Source organism: Ahaetulla prasina, chromosome 13 (genome assembly GCF_028640845.1).
Source record: "Ahaetulla prasina isolate Xishuangbanna chromosome 13, ASM2864084v1, whole genome shotgun sequence".
In the NCBI taxonomy this organism is placed as follows: Eukaryota; Metazoa; Chordata; class Lepidosauria; order Squamata; family Colubridae; genus Ahaetulla; species Ahaetulla prasina.
Window position 1 is genome coordinate 25,117,691 of NC_080551.1, and position 23,086 is coordinate 25,140,776.

At 46.0% G+C, this 23,086-nt stretch overlaps 1 protein-coding gene across 12 annotated transcripts in view; it reads left to right on the top strand.

Annotated features, from left to right (window-relative positions):
- Positions 1–17,136, top strand: part of TJP1 (tight junction protein 1) — a 104,346-nt gene extending 87,210 nt beyond the window's left edge. For 7 of the 12 annotated variants that reach the window (XM_058155901.1, XM_058155907.1, XM_058155903.1 and 4 more), the window contains exons 20-28: positions 309–557; positions 1,835–2,710; positions 3,459–3,550; positions 3,828–4,049; positions 4,926–5,089; positions 6,764–7,238; positions 8,142–8,359; positions 9,693–9,836; positions 15,058–17,136. In XM_058155901.1, the coding sequence (XP_058011884.1) occupies positions 309–557; positions 1,835–2,710; positions 3,459–3,550; positions 3,828–4,049; positions 4,926–5,089; positions 6,764–7,238; positions 8,142–8,359; positions 9,693–9,836; positions 15,058–15,152 (2,535 nt within the window). In that variant the 3' untranslated portion in view covers positions 15,153–17,136. The remainder of the gene's footprint in view (positions 1–308; positions 558–1,834; positions 2,711–3,458; positions 3,551–3,827; positions 4,050–4,925; positions 5,090–6,763; positions 7,239–8,141; positions 8,360–9,692; positions 9,837–15,057) is intronic. The other 5 variants (XM_058155909.1, XM_058155910.1, XM_058155902.1 and 2 more) reach the window with 4 other exon arrangements.
- The last annotated feature ends 5,950 nt before the right edge of the window (positions 17,137–23,086 follow it).

Here is a 23,086-nt window from a genome sequence, read left to right on the forward strand (position 1 = left end):
CACGAACTCCATCAAAATGCCCTGTTTTTATTCGTGGCTAACTTTATTGTCCTTTTCAGGTAGGAATATTAATCAGTCCAGTTTCATAATCGAAAGGAAACACACACACACGCTGACTTACCGCACGTAGGGCACACCTCTGTAGGGACTGTGGGGTGATTATAACAAACAGCCCTAAGCCAACCAGAATCGCCTTATCGGTGAGACGGGGCGGCCTATAAATTTAATAAATAATAGTAAAGAATGTTTTTGATGTGCTGGGAAGAGTCTCCGCTTGACCGAAACCTATTATTTTAAACACTTCGCAGAAAGCAGAGGCTTCTTCACCCCCCTACCTTTCCCCGTCGCCAGAAACGGGCCCCCCGCCCTCTTCGACGTCTGCCGTTAACCCCTGTGTAAGCCTCGCCAATGTCAGGCTGGAGGAACCTGGGGCAGCCCCCTACAACTCGTACCAGCCACAAGCGGGGCCCCTAAGGATGGCCGGCCCCGAGGCGCCCCACATAGTGCTCAGAGACCAGGAGCTGCCTTTCTTACCACCGCACCTAGATTCAACCAAGGTACCCGTGGCTGCGCCGCCACCTCCGACGGCTCCGGGGGCTGCCCGTCAAAACAGCCGCTTGATCGTACCCACTTTGCTTGCGTATTAAAGGCTCTCGTTGCTGCTAAACTCTGCCTTTCCTTCCTGCAATCCAAAAGAACTTCTGGGGGAAAAAAACAAATACCTAATTTGGGGCCCTAATTTGGGTGGGTGGGTGGGTGAGTAGCGGTCATTGATTTGCATGCGTTGAAGGGTTGATCCTGATTTCTGCGGCAACTGAATCCAGAGGTGCCGCCCGGCATTTTGCATTTCGGAGCTTCACGCCTTGATCTTTTTTTTTGTTCCTTTGTTGTTTGTTTGCGTTGTGTTGTTTTACTAAGCGATGCTGCGTGGCTGACGCTTTCTCTCTTCCTTTGTTAATGCACTTTTCAGGAAATCGCAGCCTTGTTTCTCGATCGATAATAACCTGGGACTTTTTTGGGTATTAAATAAAAAATGGGTTCGGGTCACCCTTGTATTTTGATCCGCTGGGGGTGGGAATGGGGCTGTGGCACTGACCGTCTCAGGACTCTTTGCTTGGGAGCTTCCCTTGGGAAGAGCTAAATGTTTAGGAGGAGTGTCCGTTAGGCCGATTTTGACGGCCAATTTAATCGGCACTCCTTGTTTAGCAACCACAATTGGATCTGGCAATTCTGTCGTTGAGTGATTGCTGCGGTATGTAAAACCACAACCGTGCTTAAACCAACTGACTTCAGCTTTTCCTTGGCTTTAGAGGCCTGGGAGGATCATCAATGCGCTCCGTTGCTGAACGAGACAGTCACTAAGTGAGGGCTGCCTTTAGCCTTTTGAAACAGCTAAAGATTCGATGATCTGGGTGTGGTAAAGCCCTAATTTGATCCAAGTGTATTGGCTCTAGATCAGGAGCCTCCAACCTTGGTGACTTTTAAGGCTTGTGGACTTCAACTCCCAGAGATCATCAGCTGAGCAGGCAAAAATTAGCACAGGTTGTGGGAAACCGGTACAGAGTTGGACTGTCAGTCCTGAAGGAGAGTTGTATCAGGGCCTGACACCCCACAAATGCCTTTGAGAGGTCTACATGGCCCCCTCTAGGACAGGGGTCTCCAACCTTGGCGACTTTATGACTTGTGGACTCCAACTCCCAGAATTCCTCAGCCAGCGCATGAGGAACTCTGGGAGTTGGAGTCCATAAGTCTTAAAGTCACCAAGGTCGGAGACCCCTGTTCTAGGTGTTTGGCAATATCTGACTGCGCAAAACGCTCTTTTTTCCCCCCACAGATGTACCGGAAAGAGCCCTTTGTAAACGAAGATCTCCCTCGTCAAAACTTTGCCTTGAAGCAGCCAGGACAGAGACAAGAGAAAGACCCGAATCTGACCTATGAACTGCAGGGTCCGTATCCAGAGAAACCGGCCAACCGGGATTATGAGCCTCTGGCGTACCGCTACGACTCCTCCTCCAACTACGTGGACCCGTTCCCCCACGGCTACGATCCTCGCCTGCCCTACGAGGAGCGGGTGCCCCCTTACGAAGACCACTGGATGTACTACGAGGAGAAGCAGCCCTACCAGCCTCGGCCGCCCTACGAGAGCCAGCCTCCCCGGGATTTCGACCCACGGGCCAACGCAGAAGAGAGCGCAGTGCGCAGCGGCTACTTCACGGCCCAGCCTCACTTCGAAGAATCTCCCCCCGTGGCCTACGACAGCCGGCCCCACTACGAGCCTGGCCCCAAAGCCTTCAACCTCTCCCAGCTGAGGTATGAGGAGCCGCCTCCTCCCGGCTACGAAGTCCACGGGAGGTACAAGTCAGAGCCCCAGTCGTACTCCACCACGGTGCCACGGTCGCCCGAGCCGAAGCATTACTACGAGTCGCAACCGCGAAGCTACGAGCAAGCGCCTCCGCCAGGCTTCAGCGCCAAAGCAGCTCCCTACGATGCATCCCTCAGCACCGGGGGTCCGCATCCTGCCCTCCCTCCCCAGAGCAAGCCCGAAGCTATGCCTTGCAACAGTAAAGCACTGCCCACCCCGCCCGCCGAGGAGGAGGACGACCCGGCCATGAAGCCCCAGTCGGTGCTCACTCGGGTGAAGATGTTCGAGAACAAGCGCTCCTCATCGCTGGAAAAGATCAAGGACTCGAACGATCTCTCTGCGGTGAAGGTACAGCCTCCTGGGGGTGGGTGGGGGAGGTTGGGCAGCCTCCATCTCTTAAAGTGCCTGGTGGGATTTAGAAGGGCATTGGGGGATTTGAGAAATAACACGTGGGAGGCAGTTAAAGCTCTTCTCTCCCTCCCTCTCATTCCCATCTCCTTCCTTCCTTTCTCTCCTTCCTCTCTCCACCCTTCCTCCCTGTCTTCCTTTTCTCCCCTCCCTCCGTCCCTTCCTTCTTTTTTCCCCTCCCTCTTTTCTCCCTCCCTCCCTCTCCCTCCCTCCCTCCCTTCCTTCCTGCCTCCCTTCTTTTCTCCCTTCCTCCCTCCCTCCTTTCCTTCCTTCCTTCTTTTCTCCCTTCCCTCTTTCCTCCCTCCCTCCCTCCCTCCTTCTTTTCTTCCTTCCTTCCTGTCCTCTCTGCCTTCCTGCCACCCTTCTTTTCTCCCCTCCCTCCTTCTTTCCTTCCTTCCTCCCTACCCTCCCTCTCTCTCTCTCCCTCTCTCCCTTCCCAAGGACAGCAATTTTATACAAATATCAACTTAACATTTTTCACACTATAATAATTTGGGCAATGCCAATTTCCAAGGGTAGGCGGATTAGATCAACACCAAAAATGGATATAGCTGAAGTGGGGCCCCCTTTTTAAAGCACCCAGCTCTAGCTGGACCGGCTCCTCCTTACAGACAAGATGCTGGTTTGCCCCCCCAAACAGTCGTCAAATAAGCATCTCCATCTTGACTTTGATCTGTTTGCTTTTTAGCATCCTCCGGAACTTGCCCCTAAACCAAATGTGGCACCGCTGACCGGCCCTAAAGCAGCCTCTCAAAATCCGAGCGACAAATCAGCTTACAGGTAAATGCAGGCGGTGTGTGTGTGTAACCAACACAAAGTCAACACGCAAGTTGTCTGTGTAAACCTGGCAGCCCAATTTGGAGTTTGTTCCCTTGTGTGTAAAAGCACCAGGCAGGAATGGTTCCCTCTTGCCGTTCCCAAATCGTGCAGTTTTCCAAACGTCGTTGTTGTTGTGGGGAAAATGAGGAGGAAGAAGTTAGCCACCTTGAGTTATTTTATCAAACCAATAAAGGTGGGAAATAAATAAAATCCCTTTGAATTTCCCTGGTGCTGCTAGAGCCCCTGAACCGCAGAGACCTCAAGCCAAGCCTCCCGAGGACATCGTCCGAGCCAACCACTACGACCCTGAAGAAGACGAGGAATATTACCGCAAGCAGCTCTCCTATTTCGACCGCCGGAACTACGATAGCAAGCCCGCCGCCCAAGTCCCCAGCAGCCATCATGCGGAGCAAGGAAAAGCCGTTCACAATCAGCTGAATTACACCAATTACTCCTCAAAGTAAGCCCTTGTGCCTCTTTCTGCATGCCTCCCTGCTCCTCCTCCTTGAGCAGTGGGGTGGACTAGAACAGGGGTCTCCAGCCTTGGCCCCTTTAAGACTTGTGGACTTCAACTCCCAGGGTCCCTCAGCCAGCAAAGCTGGCTGAGGAACTCTGGGAGTTGAATTCCACAAGTCTTAAAGGGACCAAAGTTGGAGACCCCTGGACTAGAAGACCTCCAGGGTCCCTTACAAGCCTATCGTACTATGTTCTGTGTCTGTCGTTTCTGTAACAAAGCTTTTTCATCCTGTGAGTTTCTCTAGCCAGCCCCTTTTCCTTGCCTTCCTCCATTATTGTCCTTGTTTGGTTCCGTTATTTCTAAGATTGGAAGGGTGGGGGCCGGGGGCAGGACTTGGGGGCCTTTAAGGCCATTGAGAGTCTAAACCAGGGCTTTCCAAACTCAGCAACTTTTAAGACTTGTGGACTTCAACTTCCAGAATTCCCCAGCCAGCCGTGGAGAATTCTGTGAGTTGAAGTTCATAATATAGCTGAGGTTGAGAACCGTGTCTTTAAGGATTCTCCCAGGGCTGGCTGGGGAATTCTGGGAGTTGAAATCCACAGGTCTTGCCAAGTTTGGAGAGCCCCAGTCTAAAGCCGTGTTTCACAAGCTGAAGATGGGAGGGCGTCTATTCCAGAATGTCTCAGCCAAGAGGTGTGGAATGTCCCAGAATTCCCTGGCCAGGCCTGGAGAATTCTGGGAGTTGAAGTCCATAGAATTGATCCCAGAAATGAAATATTCTTGGTGGGTGGAGGTGTTAGGGAGTCTCCAGGAATTGAATCGGGGAAACCGAACGGCAGGAAGTTGTAGGGTTGATGTCTCTTTCTTGTGTCCTAACAGGGGGAAGTCAGTAGAGGTGGAGCCCCTGGAGAGGGGTCTTGGAGACAAGCGCTACGAGCCCCCTCCTCAAGTAACTCCCCCGGTGCCCTCCGTCCAGTATACCCAACCTCAGTCCATCAATAACCCCATCGTGTCTCTTCAACCCAAGTCGGTCCTGGCTGAAGGTGAGCCTCAGATTTGTCCTGCAGCTACTGAAATATCCGTTTGAGGCTTGAGGGTAGCAAAATGGACATGGGAACATGACAGTTTGCAACAAGGAAAACACAGGTCCAGGTCTCCTTGACTTACGACCACTATCCAGCCCCAAAATGTGGTAAATTTGCTAAGCAACCCGGTTCTTAAGTGAGTTTTGCCCTATTTTACAACTTTTCTTGCCGCCGCCATTAGGCAAGTCGTTGCAGTTAAGTTAGTTAAGTTCACGGTTTATTTATTATTTATTTATTTATTTATTATTCGTATTTGTATACCGCCCTATCTCCCGAAGGACTCAGGGCGGTTCACAGGCAAATAAAAAACATATATATACAAATTAAGAAAACCATTAAGAAACTTATTCAAAAAGCCAAATTATTAAAAATAGTATAAACACTAAAACCAATTAAAACCCCTATAAAATTTAAAAACTAGTCCAGTCCCGCACAGATAAATAGGTGTGTTTTAAGCTCGCGACGGAAGGTTCGGAGGTCTGGAAGTTGACGGAGTCCTGGGGGGAGTTTGTTCCAGAGGGTGGGAGCCCCCACAGAGAAGGCCCTTCCCCTGGGCGTCGCCAGACGACACTGCCTAGCTGACGGCACCCTGAGGAGTCCCTCTCTGTGAGAGCGCACGGGCCGGTTGTTAAGTGAATCTGGTTTTCCCATTAACATTGCTTGTCAGAAGGTCACACAAGGGGATCACATGACCCCGGGAAACTGCAGCCGTCTGTAAATACCTGCCAGTTGCCAAGCGTTTCAGTTTTGATCTCGTGATCATTGCAACGGCCGTGAATGCGAAAAACACTCGTAACAAATCACATTTTTCAGTGCTGTCGTAACTTGGAGCGGTCACTGAACAAACAGTTGTACATCGAGAGCTACCTGCAGATCTGATTTTAGCAGAAAGTCAAAAATCAAATCAAGTTTATTACAGTCAAAGACCGGAACAAATAAAAACAGGCGTTGAATATCCAGTTAGAAATTCTAGAACAAACAATAAGAAAAATTCTGGACTGTGCTGAGATTGATAAATTAACAAAGGAGATAAAACAAAAGGAAGATACAGAATATTACATAGTATGGAATAAATTGTATAATTGGGTAGAAATTAGAAATGGTAAATGACAAAAAAGGGGAAAAGATCACCCCAAAAAAGGTAGTGCATGAAAGAAAATGAATTGTTATAATGATAGGTATGATGGAATATATACAGAAATAAGGGATAATGGGACAAAAAGATAAGTATAATTAAAGAAAGTGAGAGGGGGAAAATGTAAATAATAGAGGAATACCGATACGAAGCTGATGTAAAGAAGGAATATATGTTTAATGTTAGTGATTGTTATGTCTTGTTGTTTTTTAAAAAAAATAAAAAGTATTTAACACAATCAAAAAGAAAGGTACGGGTTAGAGATGAAGTTTAAGGCTACATCCAGATTATTTGATATTAACTTCGTTGTTTAAGAGAAGTGTAGCATATACCATATATACTCTGTACAAATATAATGTAAGTTTTAATGTATCTAAGTAATAAAAAACTCTTTTTTGAAAGAAAAAAATAACGGCAACTTCTACCAGCAGATTTTAAAACATTGCTTTTTCCCTCCTCTTGTCAACATATTCTTATATATGTTATATCTATGCCAGACTTCCAGAATTCTCCCCTGTCCAAACCGGAGCTGCCTCCGCCCCCGCCTCAAAACAAACCAGCAGCTTTCAGGTCTTCCAGCCGAGAAGACACGGTGCAGGCTACTTATTACCCTCAGAAAAGCTTCCCCGACAAAGGACCCATCAACGGGATGGAACAGCTCCCCAAAACCACCACACCGGCCTACAACCGCTTCACCGCCTCTTCCAAACCCTACACCAGCGCGGCCCGGCCCTTCGAACGCAAGTTCGAGAGCCCCAAGTTCAACCACAACCTTTTGCCTGAGGAGACCCTCCCGAAGCCCTCTGAGATACCTTCAGCCAAGCCCCAACATTCTCCCCAGCCCCTTCTGAAAGCACACAGCTCCGCTCAGCCCGAGTTCGAGAGCAACCTGGAGAGTTTCTCCAGCCAAGGGGACAAACTCAAGTACCAACCAAATAACATCAGCGCTGTGCCGAAGGCCATCCCCGTCAGGTAAGGTGGCTCCCTCGGAGGATGTAGGGCTGTGTTTTTACGCCCGTCGTGTGCTCGCCGTTTGGGACTTTTCCAGACAGCTTCCAACCAGTCAGTGGGGGGGGAGCTGGATTCAATTAATGACGGTGTGATTCGCTTAATAACGGTAGTGATAATTGAGTGGTGCGGTCGCTTAAAGGTGGAGCTCTCGCCGCACAATCAGGAGGTTGTGAGTTCGATCCTAGGTAACAGCAGATATTTCTCTCTCTGGGCACAATGAATAAATATCAGCTGCGAACTCTGCACTGGCAACAGGAAGGGCATCTGGCCAGTAAACACTCAGCTCCATTCCTTTGCTCCAATGCGACCCTGATGCAAGGGGTCGTCAAAAGACATTTTTTTAAAACTTGCTTGATAATTGTACAAGACATGTTATAAAATTGGGCGTGACTCGCTTAGCGATGGCCTTGATTAGCAACAGAAATTCAGATCTCAGTTGTGATCGCAAGAGGATAAACGGGCAGCCAGCCCCACACTCTCACGCACTGATGAAGTTACATAGAATAGAATAGAATAGAATAGAATAGAATAGAATAGAATAGAATAGAATAGAATTTTATTGGCCAAGTGTGATTGGACACACAAGGAATTTGTCTTGGTGCAGATGCTCTCAGTGTACATAAAAGAAAAGATACCTTCATCAAGGTACAACATTTACAACACAATTGATGATAATATATCAATATAAATCATAAGGATTGCCAGCAACAAAGTTACAGTCATACAGTCATAAGTGGAAGGAGATGGGTGATAGGAACGATGAGAAGATTAATAGTAGTGCAGATTCAGTACATAGTTGGATAATAAAACGCCTGCGAGCAAATCACCAAACCCATCTCTCTCTCTCTCTCTCTCCCTCTTCAGTCCTTCTGCTTTGGACGATGATGAGGAAGAGGAAGGCCACACGGTCATCGCCACCGCGAGGGGCGTTTTTAACAGCAACGGGGGTGTCCTCAGCTCCATCGAGACTGGCGTCAGCATAATTATCCCGCAAGGAGCCATCCCGGAGGGAATAGAACAGGAGATCTATTTTAAGGTCTGCCGGGATAATAGTATCCTTCCGCCTCTCGACAAAGAGAAAGGTAAGAGGACAACGTTCCCCCTAAGCTTTCATTCCTTACCTGCCCCAAAGGTGCTTTTCTAAAAGGCAGCTGGACTTCCTTGTGTTTTCTTTCCTTGAAGACGTTTCGCTTCTCATCCAAGAAGCTTCTTTGGTTCTAACCAAATGCTGGGGAACGGAAGGATTTGTATTCCTTGCAGACATCCGGCCATCCGGTCACTCTGAGGGTCGGTCAGATGGCCGCAAAGAATATAAATCCTTCCGTTCCCCACCATTCGGTTAGAACCGAAGAAGTTAAACTAGCATAAACAGAAAGTAACCCTGTTCCTTTCTAGCACTGATGAATTTGTTACCTAGTTGGGTCATGAAATGTCTTGCCAGAAAACAGCCAAGCTCAGGGAGTACCGAAGACCCCACGATCCTCCTCCCCCTCCCCTTCCTCCGCTCCCTACTAGTACTGATGATGTTACTTCATTGGGTCATGAAATGTTTGCAAGAAAGCAGCAACACCAAGAATTCCACAATCCTCCTCTTCCTCCTGTCCCTTTTAGCACTGATAAGGTTACCTAGTTGGGCCGTGAAAGGTCTGCAAGAAGACAGCCAAGCTCAGAGGAGCCCACAATCCTCCTCCTTTCCACTCCCTATTAGTACTGATGATGTTAATAATAATAATAATAATAATAATAATAATAATTTTATTTTTATACCTCCCTTCTCCCGAAGGACTCAGGGCGGTGAACAGCCAGATAAAAACAATACAATATATTACAATAAAATCACTATTTAAAAAAACTTATTCAATATGGCCTAGATTAAATACAAAATACATAATATAAAATAAACCCCATTTAAAATCCAATTAAAAACCCCTGTTAAGCCAGTCCTGCTCGGAAGAATAGATACGTCTTCAGCTCACGGCGAAAGGTCCGGAGGTCAGGAAGTTGTCGAAGTCCTGGGGGAAGCTCATTCCAGAGGGTGGGTGCCCCCCCCATATTACTTAGTTGGGTCATGAAATGTTTGCAAGAAAGCAACCAAGCTCAGGGAACATCAAGAATTCCATAGTCCTCCCCCCTCCTCCTCCCTTCTAGCACTGATAAGGTTACCTAGTTGGGCCGTGAAACGTCTGCATGAAAACAGCCAAGCTCAGAGAGCCCCAAGGAGCCCGCTGAAGCTTCCAGATGCTCTTCAAGAGCGCCATTTTTCCCAGGCTGTCCCTTGAAGCGAGAGACGGTCCTTCCTCCCTGTTTTCCCGCCTCCTTCCCGCCAGCCGCTTAAGCGTATATCCAGACGTTCCGTGGCTCAGGTGAGAGCAGGTGCCTCCGTCCCTCCTAACGCCTTCTCCTTTTTCTCCGCAGGCGAGACGCTCCTGAGCCCCCTGGTCATGTGTGGGCCGCACGGACTCAAATTCCTGAAGCCCGTGGAGCTGCGTTTGCCACACTGTGCGTCTATGACCCCTGATGGTTGGTCTTTTGCTCTAAAATCCTCCGACTCCTCGTCGGGTATGCTGTCCTCCCTCTGTCCTTTGGGGGCTTATGGGTGCTATCGAATAATTTAAGCTCACCTGTCCCAGGTGGGCCCCCACTGTGGAATCTTGAGATGGGACTATATCTCTCTTGTCTTTTCGTCTCCGCTCTCCATTTCATGTGTCATTGCCAGTGTCTTCCTCACCCTTCCTCACGATGCAAAAAAAAACACCAACCAACCATTTGCACCAAATCGTGATGAGTCAATCAAAACCGACACGGTAGATAATCCAGGACGTTTTCACGGTCCGGTTTAACGATGCAATTATCTATCCGCTGTCTTGCCTTGCGCCATTTCCTCCCTCCCTCCTTCTCTCTCTCTCTCTCTCTCTCCTTTCTGGGGAGGCTGGCACAGCTGCCAAAACCTTCCAGGCGAGCGACCGATACTAATAGACGAGAAATCCGCTCCCTTTTCTTTCTGGTTTTTTTTTTGGGGGGGAGAGTTGTGGGTCAGTTGTGTCTCCGAGTTGTGTTCTTCATCGCTCGTCCAATGAGACGCTCAGTCTGCCGAACCCCCAAGTCACTGAACATCGATCGGCCCAGGGTTTCTAACGGAGCAGGTGGATTTGGCCGTCTGAAGAAAAGGCCCCTTTTACAAAACAAAGGAAAAAAAGTCCTCGCTTTCAATCCCCTGCCCCAATATAAACAGATAGTCCTCAATTTACGACCACAGTTGGACCCAAAATTTCTGTTATTGAGATGGCTATTGAGTTCCCCACCCTCCCTTGCCACAATTTTTAAGCGAATCGCTGCAGCTATTAAATTAGCCACACGGTTAAGGGAATCCGCCTTCCCCCATCGATTTTGCTTGTCAGAAGGTCACAAAAGGGGATCACGTGCCCCCCCACCCCCACCCCCTTGGGACACTGCGACCGTCATAACTATAAGCCAGTTGCCAATTTTGATTGCGCTGCCCTGGGGATGCTGCAGCGGTCACGAGTGTGAAAAACTGGCGTAAGTCAGGTTTTTCAGTGCCCGCCGTAACTTTGAGTGGTCACTAAGTGAACTGTTGTAAGTTGAGGACTGCCTGCATTTATGGTTCCTTCTAAATTCGGAGATGTTACGGAGAGATGGATGCTTTGCAAGGCATTTTAAGTTGGGAGAAATTCACCTGCAGGTGGGATGCTCCCGGGCTCCCCTAAAGCAGTAAGAACCAAAGCCTCCCCCCCCCTCACTCAGCCTGAAGAGGGGGCGTCTCCTTAGGTTGAAGTCCAACGTGTTCTTGGAGCACAGACGTCCCGGGGTAAATTTTAAGCAATTTTATGGTGGGGGCTGCAAACTAGGAACCTTGAGAAAGAACAGCAAGGCTGTTAGGGACGAAAAAAGAACGTTAAAAAAGTTTTTGAAAAGAGGTGTTTCCAGCCACGTAACTGTAAGATATTTGGCATCCTTCAATGTATACATATCTGCATATGGTATATATAGAAGCAATGTATTTATGTGTGCAGTATTTAAAGATGTATTCCTACTTGTTCACTCATGTATCTTTATCATTTTCAATGCCAATGTGTGTTGATGGAGGGGGAACCCAAAGCAGCACTGGGTAATTTTATGAGGAGATCCAGTTATGTAGCCAAGCCGTAACCGGGTGCATTTTACTGGAATTCAGTGCTTCGTTTGCATGCTGCTCCCCCCCCCCAAAAAAAAATATTTGGGAAATCTTTAGAAAAACGGACCTCTTGCAATCACGGGGCTCCAAAGTTCTCCCGTTCGTGTTAACTCACAGGACGCCTTCAGACCCTTCTTTTCAATCTCTCTTATTTTGTAACGAATTAACCTGCAAAGAAGGAAAAGAGGGTTTTATGGTGGCCCCGCCATGTTCTCCCTCTCTCCCCCCTCCCCTTCCTCTCCTGTGCTTCTGCGTTTGGGGTCTTTGTTGGGTGCTGCTGTGGTGTGTGAGGGTGTCGGTGTTAAAAGCATTTGCCTTTTCCTGTTTGTACTCGGGCATCTTTGCAGCTTAACCTTCATTCAGTGTGCTGTTGCGTTGCTCCACGGGACAATTTTCACTACTGGCCAACTCTGTCTTCTGATGTGTAAAGCCATACAATGTTTTAAATAAATACGTTTTCTTTTTCTTTTTTTCTAAACCAACTAACCAACCAACCAACCAATGAAAAAGAAAAAAGAAACTGCTTTCTCTTAATTGATTCCGGGATCTCTTTCTCGCTGTCTCTTTCTCCTGAGCTTCTCCTAACATGTTTTCCATGCTCTTCCTCTGTCTCGAAATGAACATTTTATGACGCATACTAACCTCTCGCAACACATCATGTTTACCAAAAAAAAAATGTTCAAAATGTGCTGGCCACATTATCCTTCCGATTATATTGTCCTTTTTTTGGTTTTCATCTCATCTCATGAAGCACAAGGGGGCAACTTCACACCTCACTTTAAATGACCTATATAGCACCCTGAATCCTTGAATGCCAGGGACCAAGCGGTTCTCGGAGGAGTTTTTTTCTGAACTAACCATGAATCTCCCGTGTTCACACTGCCATTTCCTTCCACCTTAAAAAATGGGGGGGAATCTGAATACTTGATTCCTTGGCCTCCAAGTCTCCACCAGCTTCCTCTCCTCCGTTGCCCCTGGGAGTTGGAGTTTGGTAGTCCTAACACTCTGGTGGACCTCATCTTCCAAAGATGACCTTCCCCGTTGGTTTCTCAACCAGCAGTTGGGTTGATCTAGCTAAGGTGCTGAATGTTTACTCGCTGTTAAAGTAGATGTTCAAAATGTAGTGTTCTATTTTAAAAAAAAACCTGAACAAACAAAAATATTTGGGGAGCTCAGAATTAACTCACCATTTGCCCCTTTTAAGAATTGGGAGCATTTTTTTTTTTGGAGACTCCTAAACGTGGGCTGGTTCTTGCAATTCCAAAGAGGTCGTAATCCAAGGGTCTCCCTTTCTATGTGTCGCTGTTTAACACCAGCACCTTGGTCATAGTGTGGATCCCTGATTGTTTCTGTGCATTCCTCACACAAGAACCGTGTGGTTTTGGAAGAACGTTCTTGTTTGCCTACATAATTGTGTTGTTCTGAGGGTCTGTTGGTGAAATTCCCAAGAGTTTCCGGAGTTGCACGTTCGTCAAAGATAAGGGAGCAAGTAGTGAAAATCGATACAGAGCCTAAATTAAACGGTAGATAATTGGGATCACTCCAAAATAGACCAGCTGGAAGAAACAGGTAGAAAGAAATCTGGCTAACTTTGGTTGCATCTTAATCACTGTGTGGGAACGCAGTGGTTAGAATGCAGTATGGCAGGATAACTCTGCCCATTGCCAGCAGTTCGATCCTGATGGGTTCAAGGTTGACTCAGCCTTCCATCCTTCCGAGGTCGGTAAAATGAGGACCAGATTTTTGGAGGTGATATGCTGACTCTGTAAACGGCTTAGAGAGGGCTATAAAGCCCCGTGAAGCAATATATAAGTCTTTAGTGCTATTGCTAAGTGCTATTAATCCAACATAAGGAGGTAGTAACTTAACCTGTTAGGTTGCCTTGGACATCACACCTTAGAAGTAAATCTTAGCTTTGTTCTAAACCAGGGGTCCCCAAACTTGGCAGCTTTAAGACTTGTGGACTTCAACTCCCAGCTATGCTGCCTGGAGAATTCTGGGCGTTGAAGTCCACAAGTCTTAAAGCTGCCAAGTTTGAAGACCTCTGTTCTAAACAATCTGATTTCCGTATGTTTGCAGAAAGATTGCAAGCTGGCCTAGAAAGTGAGGGTCAACATGGCTTAGAAACCAAGGTGCCATCATAACTTGGCTTGTATTTCAAGAGTTACATCAGATCTAAAATCAACACGGCATCCATTAAGAGCGTAGGGCTCTGTGATGGGACTCTATTATAGCTGGAGGAAAGAGTGGTGTGGAAAAGAGATAACAAAGTTGTGATCCTCAACGGCAATTCTTAGCAGCCACAGCTTATATGGTTAACAGAGACAGATGGTAAAAGATCATGGGGGAAAGTTGGTTTGAGTGGCCCCCTGTTTTAAACCCTTCACTGTTTTGCCCTTTGGAGGGGAGGTTGAGTTTCCATCCGTTGTCCTGGTGGATTTGTTTTGAGCAAAGCAAGCAGGCAAAAATTAGCACAGGTTGTGGGAAACCGGTACAGAGTTGGACTGTCAATCCTAAAGGAGAGTTGTATCAGGGCCTGACACCCCACAAATGCCTTTGAGAGGTCTACATGGCCCCCTCTAGGACAGGGGTCTCCAACTTTGGCGACTTTATGACTTGTGGACTTCAAGTCCCAGAATTTCTCAGCCAGCACATGCTGGCTGAGGAATTCTGAGAGTAGAAGTCCACAAATCGGAAAGTTGTCAAGGTTGGAGTCCCCTGCTCTGGGAGAAAAAGTCTTCTACAAGGCAGGTATGGACCCTTAGGATCCATTCCTTCTCTGAAAATGTCCTCGTCCATTTTGCCTGTTGAGAATTGTTGCATTAGGTTGATCTGATCTTCAGCTGGCCTCAGCGTGGTTCTCCAGGGCTTCAGGGGTCCATCCGAAGCCTCAGAGCCTCTCCAAAGTTGGCTACCATGCATACCCAGGGGAGGAATACTCACTGTGACCACCTTAATAAGTTGAAGCTGAGCTGAAGTTAGATTCCATAGAGAGCATCCCAACCTGTTTGAATTTCTGCATGTCGGGTTGCTGGATCTCACGGCTAAATCTGATGATTTAGACTTCTCCACCTTGGCCAACTTGAAGACTTAAACTGTGACTGGAGAATTGTGGGAGTTGAAGTCCACACATCTACTAAGGGCCAAGGTTGAAAAACACTACTCTAGAAATTTGAAGGTCAGGAGGTAACCCACACTGGAGGAAGTGTCCCATAGACAGGAATTTCTTGGAGTATGGGGTCCTTAGCGCTCTTTGAGCTTGGCTGTTTTCTTGCGGATATTTCATTACCCAACTAGGTAACATCATCAGTGATGGGTGATATCTGCAAGAAAACAGCCAACCTCCCAGAGCAACCCATACTTCAACCTGAGCTACCAAACTTCTCTTCTATCGATCCTTGAAGCATTCCCAGGGTGGCTGAGATCAGGTTAGCAATTTGAAAACCAAGCCCTTGTTACGTGTTCGCCTGTTTCTCTCTAAACCAGGAGCCGATTTTTACATTCTTGTTATCTATAACGGTACTGTTATCCAAGATGTTCCCCTGTTGATGATGGATACTAAACTACTACGTTGTTTTCCTCCCACAGGTGACCCCAAAACTTGGCAGAACAAGTCTCTTCCCGGAGATCCAAATTATCTTGTTGGAGCCAATTGTGTGTCAGTTCTAATAGATCACTTCTAACCCTTACCTTAGTGAGTGGATCTGAGTGTGAATACCAAGATTTTTTTAAAAAAGAAAATCAGACCAAAAAACAAACAAACAAAAAAACCAACCAACCAACCAACCAACACCTGCATAGAAACTGAACCACTTTTTTCAAGTATTAACCGTTCTCCTAGTATTAAGCAATCTGTGGTTTGACTAACAACAGCTAGTCAGAACGTTCTTGAACAGTGATCAGGGTACATGCGTTCGCAGCAACTAAACCGGTCAGCAGGGGCCACGCCACGTCCTGGCGGCCGAGCCTCTCACCTTGCTTAAAACGGGACACTTTTAACGCATCATAGCTTAAAACCTTAAACTACCACTGAAGCAATGCAATTTTACTGTTTCTCCCTCCCCCCCCCCCAGGTTCATAATTCACCGTTGAATTAGGGGTGATTTTTTTTTCCCAGTTGTTGTTCCTCTGTTTATTTGGTCTTGTTAAAAGTTTTCACCTCCTTTTCTTTTCTTTTTTTTTTCTTAATTAACACCAAACACCTTGAAGCATCCTTAGAATATGCAAAGATGACATCATTCCTTTGTTTTCGTTTTTTCCGGGATGAAAAAAACAACAACCCAGCAACCTGAGAATGGGGTTCCCTCCCCCTCTGTGTTTTTGCCCATTCCTTTGGAGGACAAAACAAACAAACAAAAAGATTTTGCTAGCACAACAGTGGGAAATTTGTCCTTCTCTTGCCCAGGATTAGTTTACCTGTTAGTTCACCTGTTTGTGTGGGAAACCCACTCTTTCCCACGGCTCCCTTTTGTTATTGAGAAAAGAGCAAACGCACGGGGTTGGACTGTGGTTCATGTGCCTCTCTTAAGTTCACACCTTCTGTGACAGACATATTTAGCGGTGTTGCCTTATCCTCCTGCTTTTAACGTCGTTTCCATCGTCATCGTAGCTCACCGTACTACTACTACTACTACCTTAGTAGGGCTTCCGTACTGACCTAGAGAAATTACCACTCGGGGGGAGAGCAATGGGTGGTTTGAGGGTTGTGTGAACACGTTCGCTGGGACAAGGCTCTCCAACCTTGGCAACTTTAATTCCGGGAGTTCTGGGAGTTGAAGTCCACAAGTCTTAAAGTTGCCAAGGTTGGAGACCCCTGCACTGGGAGACGGAAAGAGAGTTCGTAAAATCCCAGGGTTTTGCATTGTTCAAGCAGAGGGGAATTCCGAAGGAACAGGACGATGGTAATATTTTTCTTTTTTTTTCTTTTTTTAAATTTTTCTTTCTTTTTTTTTTATTAATTTTCATTTTGTTTCCTGCTGTGCATTTTGGGGAAAAAAATTTATAGATGTTCTAGATTGCTTGTATATAAAAACTTGTGCGTACCACTTTTGTTCTTGGTTTGTAAATTAACTTTTATAAGCTTTACCTTTTTTATATATATATAATATATACGAGGATATGTATTATATATATATAGATATATATATATAATACAAAATGGAAGTTTCTTAATACCTTTGTATTCTCAGACCTTTTGAGCCTTGAACTTTGAAATCTGGCAGCAATAACGCAGCATTTCTACCGTACACAAGAACAAGGACTTTTTTAAAATATATAAATATATATATATAAATATATATATATACACAAACAAACAAAAAACTGAAAATGCACAAAGTTGTTACCTTTTTAAAGTGCTGCATTTAAAGACTAACTTGGAATTCTCTAGTTTGATTATCTTCTTGGGGAAAAGAAAACGAAAAGAAAAGTATCCCTACTGTAATTTTGTGATAACGGATACTGTACCATGTGCCCTGAAATGTATTTTTTTACTAATAGACAATTTATTATGGCACATCCACACTCTTTCTGTTTAGATAATATACCACTGCATTCTGTTAATCGGTTCTTTAGCTATTCAGGTGTGGCTGATTTTTTTTTTCTTTGCCGTTATTAAAAATTACACATTTCTAAATATGCAGAATAAAAACTGTTTTTAAAATAGAAGATTCCCGCATCTCCTTGTTTCTGTCTGGCATGCCTGTCTAGGGATGCCCTGATTCCATAACCCTTCCTCCTTTTCCTTCAAAACGGCCTCTGTGGCTCAGACTGGTAAGACAGGCTGTTATTAACAGCAGCTGCCTGCAATTACTGCAGGTTCTAGTCCCACCAGGCCCAAGGTTGACTCAGCCTTCCATCCTTTATAAGGTAGGTAAAATGAGGACCCAGATTGTTGGGGGCAATAAGTTGACTTTGTATATAAATATACAAATAGGATGAAGACTATTGCTTGACATAGTGTAAGCCGCCCTGAGTCTTCGGAGAAGGGCGGGATATAAATGCAAATAAAAAAAAAAACTCCGTTGTCTTTTTTTTTTATTTATTTACATTTATTTCCCGCCCTTCTCCGAAGACTCAGGGCAGCTCAGGTCTTTGCTTCCAGGCGGAGCTGCCAGAAGCCCTGCGATGATTCCTCGGGTTGCGAAACTGCTTCTCAAACCATCAGGATATATTTCCCTTTTTTTTTTCTTCCAAAAGTTCTCCTCAGCACCATCCAATTGAAAAAACAAACAAACCCGGATGTAACCCAAGTTCGTGAGCCATCTTAGGTCTAATTCTACAGGTTTCTACTTCGGGCTTGGTGGAGTGTTTGTGTGTGTGTGGCGTTTTTTTCCAGGTCCCTCCCAAAAGAGCATTATTAGGTAAGTGAGAGAGAAAAAAATTACACATCGCAGCTCCATCGATTTTGACTACCATAACCATCTGCCTTTGCTCTCCAGTTTTGAGGTTAAAGGTCTTAAGGAGTCTTTGGAGTGGGGAGGGTCTGTTTGTGTCCTGCTGGCATCTCAAGGAAGGGCTGAGAGGCCCTGCTGTGAGATGACAGCATCTGCGTAAGGTCAACATCTGTGGAGTAAGGAGGTCAATCTGTTTGTAATGGCTGGTTCCCCCCCCCCACTCTGTTGCTGCTCATCAACCAGTGTGGCCTACAAGTCGGGATCCAAATAACCATAGTAGCTTTTCGTTGTGGTTTTTCTGTTGTTGCTTTGTCTCCCTCCAAGGACACCCGTAATATCAACGTGCCTGACCTTTTCCAACCCATCTCGCTGTTGTGGTCTCTAGGCAACCTCATAGCAGAGGTTCTCCCCAGCAGCATCTCTGGTGGGGAGGGGAGAAGGTTACTCTGTTCAACAGGAGATGAAGGTGGGCTTCTGCTTCCCAGGTGGCGTGTGGTGGAAGCTTCCATCATGCTTTCTCCTGCCATCGCGATCCCATCTGGGGATTTTGGCCAAAAGATGAGATGGTTTAGAACTGGAATGTGGACTGTCCACAGGGACTTAAACTTGGTTCTCAAGCTAAGCAAGGTCAGACCTGGTTGGTGTTTGGATGAGAGAAAATCCCAGGATCATAGGCTAGCCTGGGAAACCAAGAAGAACCCATCAGTCAACCCACATGGCTTTTGATGCCACGCTAACTGTGGAATCAAGTAGATTTGCAATTATTTGTGCTGCAGGAGAAGATGAGTGCCCACGTGGACTTAATTTTGTTCCTTGGTTAGCAGCAAGCTTGCCCCCCATCGGAACTTAATATAGCCTCCTTGAATGAGAAGGAGTGAAAACTAGGGCCATGACCAGCCTTCGGATGGAGGAAAGATCCACCTAAAGCCATCAAGAACGGCCCTCTCCTAACGCATAGAGAACTTTCTCAGTCCCTGCATGAGGATGAGGATTCCTCTCCTGGATAAAGAGAAGAAGACAATCTCCTTGAGTTTGGGGAGGAAGAGGAAGGCACATAGTTCAGGCAGTTCTGGGTCCTAAAGATTCCAGATTCTAAACCTTCTAGGGAAAGACCCCTGCCATCATTCTTGGAGACCTCCAGGCTGCTCGACCAAAACTTCAACTTGGGCAAAGTTTCATCGGTGTCCTGCACTTCATTGCAGTTGGAGCCCACCAAAGTTTTCTCCTCCACTTCCATATCCCACCTCCATCTTCTGGTGCTCCTTGTTCTCCTCCCTCGAACCTGGACAAGGAAGAAGACTGTTCTCATCCATTTGAGCTAAGTAGAAACCGCTCCCTCTTCCCCCTGAAATGTCCCAGCCTGCCACGCTCTCGCACAGATTTCCTTGCACACTCAACTGCTGCTTAGTACCACCAGGGGGTGGTAGACAACCATCAGTTGTGTCCACATTGCTTATTTCTCCCAATGAGAGATTCTCCCACCGCCCTAAAGGTTTCTGGGTGCATTATCAGTGATTAATTTTATATGAGAAGTACCAAATGCAGTTCTAATTGGAGAAAACAGCGTTTTCTTCCTCCCCCAACCCCCAACCTTCATTTCTCAGAATTGATTGATGACCCTCTCTGGTTCCCATCTGTCCGCTTCCTCCCACCAACCGTTTTGATTCACTTGAGTTTTCTCTGAAGCATCTTCCTTGCAAGGGATGGCTGAGTTCAGGAGGATAGAGATTGGGGGTGGGAGAACCTTTCTTAACCATTTTGAGGTGGGGTAGCAAACAGGCACCTGAGGGGCCCATACAGTCTTTCGGGGTAGCCTTGGTCAGGAATGAAGTGCCTGACTCCACCCCTGGGTCTCCAGAGGGCACGATAGAGAAGACCTTCCTCTTCTTGAGAGCTGCTGGCCTTGGTGTTGCAAGTGGTCAAGGCAAGTGTGAGCTGGACCAAGTTGGCCAACTGTACATGTCCTTCAAGAGCTTCCAAAATTCTCCGCCAGGAGCTTCAGTTCCAAGACGTCAGGAGACCCCGCCTTGCATCCTGCAGAAGACTTCAGGCCATCCAAGCCCCCTCCCCAAAAATGGAGACCGTCCGAAGAGAATTTTGCATGGCTAACTACTTCTTTCTAGAGAAAAAAAGAATATATTCGGGCTCTAAATACACAATTGTAGCAACCTGACGCTTATCAAAAACAAACACATTAGAAATCCTAGTTCATCGAAAGCCTTCGCCTTATCTTGAAACCTTTTAGAACAATTAAAAATCCCCCTTCTATGAATACTGTATAAATACCCCAGTCCCCACTAACATCATCTATTGCTTGTATCATAAAATAGAATAAAATGTTTTTCTAAAAAAAGAAAACCTCAAGAGATTTCTGCACGGCAACCTTCTCCTTCCCCAGAGAAAAATATATTCGGCTCCAAATGTACAATTGAAACAACCTGGTGGCCATCCACAGTAACATGTCAAGAAATCATAGTTAATATTTACAGAGTTTCCCCCCGTTGACCCCCAGTTATTTTTAAAGGTTGTAAACGATCTCGGTCATCATAGTAGATACTAAATAAACACCATTGTTCCCCAAATCTTGCATTACTTGCTTCTTATAATACAATAAAACATTTTTTTAAAAACACCACACACACACAAACACATACATACCCCAAAATAGAGAAAGCTCCAAAAGAATTCTGCAAGGCTGATTTTTCTAGAAAGGGGGGGGGGGGAAAACACACACAAACCAAAGCTACCTTTTGGGAACATTTCCACATCTGGCACAGAAAACCGGAGGTGTGTAACCGAGTGCTCTCTATGCATCTTTGCGCTCTGCAAACTCACTCGCCCTCCCACCCTCCTTTATTTTTTAATTTTCATTCATACAAGGCTGCAATTCTGCAGTGTCTGCCCTTTTTTTTTTATTTATGATGATGATGATTCCTGCCTGCAGAAAATCTGAGGCTTCCCTGCTTAAAGCGAAAGCCAGGAGGGGTTGAAATGGGGGACGATGCAGCAGTTTCCCTGCAAGGTCAGTTCAAGGTTAAAGAGGTTTCGTGCCATTTTTTTTTCCCCTGCTTGCCTGCCGTTTCTCCCAGCCTGGGGAGGTTTTTAAATCCGACAGTTTCGCAAACTGCCTTCCTTCCAGGTTGGGCAGGGATGCTGGGCTGGAGAAGTAGAGCTGGGGTAGCCTGCGGGTCGGTGAAAAGCAGGAGGGGTTTGGGAGCCTCTTTTCAGACTAACCAAGGACCAAACTTTTCCCGAACTTCCTCCAACGCACATTTTACCGAAAGGGTTAAGGTTTTGGGAAGCACAGCTCACTTCATCAGATGCATGTTTTTTAATGGAAAGGCATAAACATAAATGAATTGCAGTTCATGTCATCGGATGCAATTTTTTTTTTTTTGGAAAGGTGAAACCTTTCGGAAACCACAGCTCACTTCTTCAGATGCAACTTTTATTAAAAGGTGTACTAACTTTTTGGAAGCCACAGCTCACTTCATTGGATGCATTTATTGAACGTGCAAGGTGGCTGAAGGATGCTGGGAGTTGAAGTCCAGAAGTCATAAAGGGGCCATCATTCTCCACCTCTGGCTTAAGGGAAGTCAATCTGTCTGACTGATGGCCTAGGCTGGCCCTGTAAACAGGCCTTCCTGGTCCATGATGCATTTCTGCGCCAACTCAGGAAGCTCAAACTGCCCAAGGAGCTGCTGATTCAGTTCTACAGAGAAAATTATTGAGTCTGTCATCTGCATCTCTATAACTGGTTTGGTTCTGCAACCCAACAAGAAAAACACAAGACTTCAGAGGATAATTAGAACTACAGAAAAAATAATTGCTACCAACCTGCCTTCCGTTGAGGACCTGTATACTGCACGAATCAAGAAGAGGGCTGTGAAAATATTTACAGACCCCGCACATCCAGGACATAAACTGTTTCAACTCCTACCCTCAAAACGACGCTATAGAGCACTGCACACCAGAACAACTAGGCACAAGAACAGTTTCTTCCTGAACATCCTCACTCTGCTAAACAAATAATTCCCTCAAGACTGTCAAAGTATTGACTAAATCTGCACTACTATTAATCTTCTCATCGTTCCCATCACCCATCTCCTCCCACTTATGACTGTATGACTGTAACTTTGTTGCTTGTATCCTTACGATTTATATTGATATTGTTTCCTGATTGCTTATTTGTTCCCTAGGACTATCATTAAGTGTTGTACCTTATGATTCTTGATGATCTTTTCTTTTGTGTACACTGAGAGCATATACAACAAGACAAATTCCTTTTGTGTCCAATCACACTTGGCCAAGAAAAAATTCTATTCTATAATGGATGGTGCATCCCCCATTCCGCATTCCCTACCTGTGTGCCTAGACTGAACTGACACATCTGGAAGGCACCATTGGAGGAAAAGATGCTTTTGAGACCCCATTAATTGTAGGAACAGGATAAACACTCAAACAGATTTCTTCAGCAAGCCTGAGAGTGCATCTTAAGAGATGGGTAGGTGGGGGGGAGAGACATTTATTATCTTTATGGGACAAAATAGAAGCCCTGCTTCCCTCCCCCCACTCCTTTCTCAGTGCCATTATTTTCTCTGTCTCCAGACCGGCCATTAAAAAAAGACTCTTAATTAAGTAACGGGTGGCTGATTAACAGACATCCTTCTGTCTGCCTTGAAATTCCAAAGCTTTGTCATTAATGTGGCCCCTCTGTCCCTCTTCTCCTCCCTAACTTTGCTATCTCAGCATTTACAGAAGATAAAATCATTTAGTGTCCCAAAAGCAGGACAAACAAAATTGACCTGATGCAATCCTGGAAGAAGGTTAGGGTGGGGGGGAGAAAGAAAACCCCCCCATCTGTCATCTTTCCAAGCTGAGAGTGTTTAGACCAGGGCTCTCCAACCTTGGTCCCTTTAAGACTTGTGGACTTCAACTCCCAGAGTTCCTCAGCCAGCTTTGCTGGGAGTTGAAGTCCACAAGTCTTAAGGGGACCAAGGTTGGAGAGCCCTGGTTTAGACATTCCTTTTATTTTTGTGTTTTGGGTTTTTTTGAGCCAATTATTTGAATTAAAAGAGTGATGTGCGTAAGCCATAGAAATGTCCTATTCTGTATCCGGACATCTGATCTTGCATGTTCCTTTGGTACAATTTTCACTAAAAGTGTCTTTCAGGGAACAGGGAGCTTTGGCTTTTAAGATATGTTGCAAGGCTGTTGTGAAA